Source organism: Temnothorax longispinosus, chromosome 8 (genome assembly GCF_030848805.1).
Source record: "Temnothorax longispinosus isolate EJ_2023e chromosome 8, Tlon_JGU_v1, whole genome shotgun sequence".
Lineage (NCBI taxonomy): Eukaryota > Metazoa > Arthropoda > Insecta > Hymenoptera > Formicidae > Temnothorax > Temnothorax longispinosus.
In genome coordinates, this window is record NC_092365.1 from 20,857,272 (window position 1) to 20,866,354 (window position 9,083).

General features: G+C 40.8%; 1 protein-coding gene across 1 annotated transcript; it reads right to left on the reverse strand.

The window, feature by feature from the left end:
- Positions 1-3,097: 3,097 nt before the first annotated feature.
- Positions 3,098-7,708, reverse strand: LOC139817613 (uncharacterized). Its single transcript, XM_071785846.1, has 3 exons — positions 7,462-7,708; positions 4,088-4,247; positions 3,098-3,917 (listed from the first exon to the last, which is right to left on the reverse strand). Exons 1-3 carry the CDS (start codon positions 7,476-7,478, stop codon positions 3,747-3,749), a joined length of 348 nt encoding a protein of 115 aa, XP_071641947.1. The 5' UTR covers positions 7,479-7,708; the 3' UTR covers positions 3,098-3,746.
- Positions 7,709-9,083: the final 1,375 nt, after the last annotated feature.

Consider the following 9,083-nt stretch of genomic DNA (forward strand, 5'->3'; position numbering starts at 1 on the left):
CAATCTTATCGCGTGCGTATATTCGGTAGATTCTCGTGTTTGCACGACGCGACGCGTTACGCACGGTGAATTTATTTGCATACCACTCGGATTATCGCCGACGTTTAATACAGCGTGATAGACTCACCACGCGCAGTTCGAAGGACTGTTACATTGAACTATATTGTAAAGAAATAAGACGGTGTTATCATAATTTTGTTAAACCCCTCTGATTCGACGCGGGAGGAAGTATATAAGAAAAGTTCTCGCTGCAGGTTTTTCGAGAAAATGTATTATAAGTAGTCGCGTATCAATTTGATACGCCATCATATTTACATAATGTTAAATGTTGGTGATTCGATTATTAGCATTCACTGCCGAAATCAATCTCGATTGATTTAATTATTCATATTTTAGATTGCTTAACGTCAACAACGGTTCAAAATGGTAGCTTGATCATTTTAGAGTTTAAAACTCTTGATAGCGAAAATATTAAACGATTTTCCTCTAGAGTACCTAGTCGGAGTCGCGGGAATCGATTTATAGGAGAAAATTTGAAAGTTTTAATTCACAAAATCTAGAACAAAAGTTCTCCGTCGTTTTTCGATCTTTCGAACGCGACACTCCGTTCGATTCTGTGCGCGCGAAACTACAGCGCTTCATGACGATTGTGCGCGCGTCACGGCGCCGAGTGCGATGACATAAAATCAACGGGACGAATCGAGACTTTTCATTGATAATTGTCAATTTACTCCATTGTGCTCGTCTCGCACGCGGCACGCGAGGGGACACCTACGGGAAACAGCTCCGCGCGCTCGCCGACGCGACGCTCGGCGAGGCGGCGCGGCGCAACTCGCGACGAGCGAAGCGTAGATAAACGATCCCGGAGTCCAATTGGAGAGAGAGTTTGCCACGCGGCCCGGCATTCAATCTTGTTGGCGTGTGTGTACGTGTATGTGCGCGTGTGTACGACTTGCTCGCACGCCGCCATAACGTGGCGCGAATATTTCGAATATTCAAACGTGAGTTGAGGATGCTATTTTTTTCCCACACGGTATCCCGGCTCGATTAACGATTAAACGTAGCGGAAAATGCCCATCGAGTCGTTATGCATATCGTTTTCAAGAATCCATAATATGCAAAATAATCTTGCATTCTACAGGGATAAAAAATTGTGTAAAAGTTATTTCTTTTGCGTATTGTCTTTAATTAGGGTTATCTTTAATTAAGATTCTGAATGGGGAAGGCCACGACGCGCAAACCTGGCGTCGGTGCAGCGCGCTGTGCTCCGGGGAAACAAAATCCCACGCAGCATCCAGGAAGTGGTGAGGGGTGACACCGGATGCATTTCAATGAGGGGAGACGGGCGAACGGGCCTCGCGTAAAACAATTCTTTCTGCGTTTTTGCGCAGAGAGACCACCGTCTCTCATTCATTGTCCACCGCAGGAGTGCATTTCAGCGAGGTGTCTGGTTGCACAGGTCGCGCTTTGTAACCCACAATAAAGCGAAAGGTCTATTATCTGCTTCCTGCGATATTTGTTGCGAGATAACGTTGACAGGTTTCTCAGCGAATTTGGTGGATAATCGAAGAGATTTATGATGATGTTCAAACTACTGCGCGGAATGCAATAATTAATTGAATCGCTTTTCTCGTTACGTTTCCGTTTTTAATGTTTAGTAGTTTCGGGTACAATTGTCGAAAGATTATTTAATTTATCACTATGTTATTGGACGTAGCCATCGACAAAGTGTTATTTATGCAGCTTTAGACGTGTACGTGTCGTTGCGTCGATTACTGACGATTAAAAAAAAAAAAACATTTCTCGTCTCATGGATAACGCATGGATATCGCACATGTGTGTTCGTAAGTCAGCCAGATTATTTTCAAAGGAAGTTGGTGTTTATTCGCAGGCGAGGCGCGCGACCGGAAGGCGCATATAGCCGCATCTGCATCGCGTGTTTACCATGCACCGAAAGAGAGTCACCTGTTTCATCATTTCGCTATCAAAGCCGGACTCTTACCTGAAGCCGCCGTCGCCGCGTTATCTCATCGCGTGCTAGCGACAACGGGGACAAAGCTGCAGCCGCGATAAATCACCTTTATCGAGCTCAAGGTGGTGAATCGAGATCGAGGTTGAGAACGGGTGCACTGTTCCGAGATGCGAGAAGCCTACTTTCCTCCGAGACACGCCGGTGTCTGGCGAGATAAATGTTTCATGCCGAGCAGCGATAAATCGGTCAGTTTACGTATACGTCAGATCGACGACGTTAAACCAACTGTTTAAGAATTGGACTCGGTTAAACTTCAGTCAACTTTGATTGACGTTCGCTGAAACGTTTGATTTTTTTTTACGACTACGCGAAAATACTCATAACGCGAGAAACATATATAAATATTCGAAAATTTCTTCCTTTGAACATCTGTGATCGTGATTCGTTCGCGGAAGGCTCTTTATCGGAAGGATTCTCAATGCTCGGTCAGAATAATGTGTGTGGTATACCTTGTGCGGCAAATATCCTTTGTCGTCGTCGCGATTGTGCCCACTTCCGTGGGAATTCGCGGAACGGAAGTGCAATTTCTGGCTGGTACTGCCGTGGTGGCCAGCTTCCATGATGGAGCAGCGCGAAGAAAAAACGATCTTTAAAGAAATGATGCCAGGTGCAACGCGCACTCTCGCGCCTTCTCACGGCAAGTACTCTGGATTATTTCAACGAAGTCGTGATACTCGTGGTATCAACTCTCGTACGGCGAATGTTTTATGAGGGAAAATAGATAAACAATAATTAAAGGCGATTCACAGTTGTATGATAATGTAGCATTTAATCTGTAATTGATAAACGAGATTTTTGCGAATTGCGTTCCGAATACTGGAAAAAATACTATATTCAAGACTGATTTTTCTTCTCTACAATACTACAGATGCCTTGCTACAAATGCTACAAGATACTTGCTCGTCGCGAGGCAGATGTTTCAGCTTAGCATAGTATAAATTAGGTCACGCATAACTTCCGTATAATCAGAATTGCCAAGCGCATATAACTATTCTCTTTTCATTATTATATACGCATTAAAGTAAGAAAAAAGGGAAAAAGAAACAGATATATTAAAATACTCAATTATTTTATAATTTCATATAATTTCATATTATGTATATTTTTATACAAATTTCTTTCTCCTAAGCTGCCCGATTATTGTGTACTCCGAAGTACTAAAAATATCGATTGAGTATAATAACGTGTATTGCACATTTGTTTCCATGAATATTAAAATGAATAATGTCATGTTGTGAAACTAATATAGATAAAATTAATTAGACACCAAATGCATGATTCAGGTTGTTTGTTTTCTGATTTGTCAATAAGTTAAATAAAATTAAAAATTTAGCTTTGGTTTCTTGGAGACATGTTTGACATCATGCCTCTTTTGACTAGAAACTTAAGAGTTGATCAATTAAAATAAACCGCCAATTTATATAAAGTCCAATTTACAAATTGCCATTTTAAATATAATTAAATAATAAATACTTTTGCTTATAAGACTTTGCACTTACTACTCTCCCTACTCATATAAAAAAAAATCGTTCTAAATTTTTAAAAAGAATTTATAAATATAGTTTTCATTATTCATGAAAAATTATTTACGTATTATACAATTAAAAATTTACGTAGTCTTTTCATGCTCGAAAAAATATGATATTGTTAAATCTTGCTTATTATCTATCAATAAATAATATCACAATTTGATTCTTTTGCCGCTTCGATCGTTTCATCCATCGATTTGTTCCACGTTGTTTTCTGATGCTTCCTCCGCACTTATTCTCCCATTTGTCTCCTTGGATTCAGAAATTTCATTTCCTTGTTCGTCGAGTTTTACCCATTCGTAGCGACCGGGTCGTGGTTCTCCGCGCACGAAGTCGAAGTTCCACTTCTCCATGCTCTACGCATCAATAAGCATTTCAGTTTTAGACCACTTTAAACGGTGTCTAATCTCTGCAATATTTCGCGTAAAATAACTTGATCGATAATTACGTAATCGTGACGAGAAATAATTTTAACAATCGTTTAAATTTGACTTAATAAAGAAGAATCGTTTATTATGCTTTTTACCTGTTCCAATTGTATTCGCCTCTCTTCCGAAAAACGGTTTTCAATGTCCTTATGCTTCTGTTGCTCGTCGTCACCATCGTCTTGAAAAAGTCTCCTACGCACATTACGGAGTCGGGCGCTGTATAGGTTGTTAGTTTTTTCTGCCATCACGAAGCGGGTTCTTATGTAAGAAAAATTGAGTTTTTTTTAGTGATAATAATTTTATATAGTTTTTTTTTGTATTTATTTATATATTTGAGTTTACGTATTGTCCTACTGAAAAATTCAAGTTTAATACTTTTATCAATTTTTCTATAACTTCAATTATATCGACGATTTATTTGAAAATTAATTTTATTTCTTAAATAGTTTTATTTCTTAAACACGGATAGTTTTTACGAGCCATGATTTTTCTATTCATAGTAAATAGATTAACTGAATAAGTAAAGTGGGGAGATTGATAAAAATTAATTTTGTTTACATTTGTTTTTATAATGCATTACAAACGTATAAAAATTGATCATTGTAAACTTTCTCTTATATCATAAATAGAATAAAAAGTTTACTAGTGTCAAGCAATGTTCTGAAAATTGTTCATGAAATTTCTGTCTTTTCTTTTCACGCTACATTTGTATACGATTATTGAAAATTAAAAATAAACATATTATTTTCACTTACGGCAAAAAACACGATTATTTAAAAATAAATTTTATAACTACATATTTTGTAGTAGTTTTAGAAATAGGTACTTATCAACGGAACAGTTAGATTGATCAGATATTACTGGAAAAGATTTCTACCGTTAGAAATGTGTACAAGGATATATGTTTGTAAATAAGGGTAGAACGTTGCGAGTTTCAAAATACCGAAGAAGAATTTAACTTTATTTCAACGTATTTTAGTGTGCATTCCTGTCCGATATGTCGATAATTTCAAGAGAACTTATATGTTACGCAGTACGCACTCATGTCGCGGAATGCGGATGAGAGATCAATAATATCCTTCGGCCGCTTCGACGTAAAGTTATCGAACTACCAGGAAAGTTTTCTGCAGCATAACAGTACTCGGTATTAATCGTCTAGCCGATACGCGGCAAGTCACTCGGGTATGACACTCTTCACGTTTTGTAAACAAGGCGATATGCATCGAGAGTTAAGTCTTCGCGCGCGAAAGAGAGAAGGGAAACTTGCGGTATCGTCGTACTAATGTGCCGTTGGACGGATGTATTGGAATTTGGAATGCATTACATTTCCGGCACGATTGCGAGACTCATCTCATACCAAACAGTATTTATAATTTTCACTCGCGCTCTTGCAAGTCCTTTGATATCGCTGTTTGTGTTCTAGATATTTTGCGCATCGGGAAAACATTTTAAAACTGTGAAATTCAATGCGCGTACTATAATATTTTGCACATACCTAATTGATTATTCTTGAAGCACTTAAAACCTCTTATTAAAAAATGGATATGCGTTACAGGTTTACGATAAGCTGAATGCACAATTCTAGTTTTTTTACAGACGTAAAACGAAGTAATTCTTCGTTTATTATTCGTGCAATAATTAAAAGTCCATTCACAGCACAAGCATACTCCACTGTTCATAATATACACCGAAGAATGCGCGCTAACCTCCCAATTTACGTTTGCATCGCGTTGAAGATAATCTCAGAGATTCTGCTTTAAATGGGCACGCGTTTTTAATAATCGTAGAAACGTCTCTTAACGCCAGTAAGAACCGAATATAGATTCCGTAGTTATACCAAAGCCAGAGATAAAGATTTCTCTTTATGCCCGGTACGCTCTTAATGATCGCGAATGGAACACCGCGCTTTTTACGCGCGTTCGTTAACACAAACTGGTTTGATTCGCCGTCTTTCGCCGAGGGCACTAACGAATGAATTCCACGTTATTCGCGTAATTACTATGATGTACGGTGGAGCAGGTGATACAGTCGAGTGCATTAACTCCGCGGGTTTACACTCAGAACGTGCGTCAGGATGACATAGTGCGATGCATCTCTCCGCTGGCCGGGTTAATGCACTCGGGTGTACATACGTGCTTTCCTTTCCCGGCAGCACATTTCGGCGTACGCGGATCGGGAAGATAAATCGGCGGTCCGCGAATCGAGGTGCGAGATGACTCGCGAGAGAGGAAGAGAGAGAGAGAGAGAGAGAGAGAGAGAGAGAGAGAGAGAGAGATGGAGAAAAACGAGCGCGCATTGTTGAAATCACTCGAATGGCGTCATGCGGAGCCAGCGATCATCTGATTCGGCATAATATATCGTCGCGCCGTATTAACTCGAAAGTCGCAATCGTCCGAGAACGATATATACATATTTTTCTTATTTTCTGGAACTTTTTGCGACGATCCAATTATTGCGGATTTATCGCCGACATAAATTGCGCGCGCCCCGTTTATTTGGTCGTCTAAAGCTGACAACAGCGATTTATCTGGAGCACTGTATGCCTGTCCAACAGATTCGACTGCCGGTACTGGAACTACTCGTTTGAAATGATACCTCGCGCAGCTTCAACGAAGCGTGAAATTACTTGTCTGATTTGACATATGTAGCTCTTCTCAAATTCTTAAAGAACGTAAGAAAATTACTGTTACGTTCCCACAATATCATGCGGTATACTCAATTCTTTTTGGATCGAGAGTCTTGTATTCTAAAGGACTATTCCCTCTCGCACATTCCGCATATACGCCTGTAGCCTATCAAACAGGTAGTACGGGTTTACACGAAGGTACACGCCTTTCCCTGACCTACTTACAATTGGTCGTTCAACTATTCCACACAAATATCGGATTGCACATTCGATTTCGTCACATTATCAGTTTTCATATGAGAATTCACCACGAGACACGTAAATATGAGGCCTGTTCGTTTCAGCTGAACTTCTTGCACGGTTCATCTTTCCTCTTTTTCTTTTATCACGTTGGAGAGAAAAAGAGTAAAGGAGAAAAGATGAACTGTGCAAGAAGTTCAGCTAAAATGAATAGGCCTATGATATTTCGTCCAATTGCACGTGCTAACACTCGCGATTATGGAATCGAGCAGTTCGTATAGGTGATGAGAAAATAAAGTATTCCGTACACGACAGACAACTGCGGTTAACATTTCCGGTGTAACTTTATCGCGGCTTGCAAATTCTACTTCCCACATTTTTATTCTTATTCTTCGCACGTCACGCTAATCTGATGGCCGATCTTGCGGTCTTACGTCAGGGGCAGGTTTCGGAGTTTATACGTTGACAGCAGGTCGTCTCTATCTCAGTCAAAAGCAGGAAAGGAAACTATGCAGAATTAAGGAAACGAAGGAAATTCTCGCTGCCACGATTGTTGGCGTCGAGATATGAATTCAGCTTGATCTGTTTATACATTCGTCTACTCACTTCCTCGGAGTGTTCATTCGGCCTCTCGTAAATGTGTCTGCGAAACGGCGATAAGGTATCGGCTTAATTACGGTATCTGGTATTAATTACACGAGCGAGCGCACTCGATTGAGATCGTTTTTGTTGCACTTCGTAATTGCACGCGCTCATTTATCTCGTCTTCGCACGTGCGTCTCGTCTTTCGGTTTAATGTCAGCCGGTCGCCAGTTTGTGAGGTTACCGGATCGATAAACACGTTTTCGTCGGGGGTGTGGAACCTGATGGGGTGGTTTTGTGCGCGCGCACACACACCCTACGACGAGGGTTCGATCGTCAGCACGCATTCGCACGGTTCTCGATACGCTACTATCGATAACACGGTACAATCTCGATTTGTCCAAACTAACTAGAAGATTCAATGCTCGAGTGATCGATTTCCTCAAATAATGTAATTACGATACTAACAGCATAAAAGATTACTTGAATATTAATAGGATACGAGATTTTAAAGGAATGCGTGACTTTTAACGTACTTGTCAGATTTATTCTAGAAGTTATTCATCAACGTTATTTTTAAATATATATTAATTCAAGCATTAATCTATCTTCTAACAATTCTGATATTCTAATGATTTCTCAAACGATTTGAAAATATTTCCGTGAGAAATAATAACAGCTCGCAGCTCTTTTCCACTTTCCACAAATCACTTGAAATTAACTTACCTCGTGATTGCGGATAATTAAAATATCTTGATATGTAAATGACCACTCCCTTGCGAAGTTTATAGGGCGACACAACGGAAATTGTGAGCAAACGCACATTGACGCGTCGAATCGCGGACGGAGGGACTCTCTCTCCGCGGTGTTGCGGCTGTGACACTTGGCATGCAACTAGTTTCAAGGTAAGACTAGTCAGTGTCGCTGCATCTCGGCTGCAGCTGACTAGCCTAGATTCGTTTAGGCCTTGCGCGGACGAGTAACCGCGAACGACAGTGCAAAACGGAACGCATGCGCGAAAGAACCCGTTAACCGCACGTTTTATTGCGCGCGGTCATTCATCCTGCAAAGCGAATTTATATCGATGCCGATGGACGAACATTTTAGTAAGTAAAGTGTTTGTCGTGACAATGGGCGATATTCTCCCGGCGAAGATATGTCGCCGGACGTTCCACGAACCTTATTGTGTTCGAAGATGAGGGCGGCAGGAGGGGGAGGAGGGGGGGTAGAAGACGATTAGCAAGAAAATCGCGTTGGAGCTACCTTCGAGAAGTTCGATGATCGAGACGTCACCCTGGGGCGCGTATTTCCGTTCCAGACTAATGTCTGCTTTCGTGGAACCGTCTGGGCGGGATGGAGCTTAATTAACGATGCACATCCGATAATTCGCGCGATGCCATAACGATAGCGCCTTAATTAACAGCGTTGCACCGTTATCGGCAACGCTCGAGGTCCAAGGTTGCAGTTTTCCGAGGAGCGCCGGACGGATCGCATTTACGATCAAAGAGAGTAACGTGATCGCCGCTCGTATATTGGCTCGTAGAATCCGATAGGCGCACGTCTCGATTGAGCGTAACACGAAGATTATTCTGACTCATTGTATCTTATTGAAACGCAGCTTGTCATGATAAGACGCGAAATTGAGA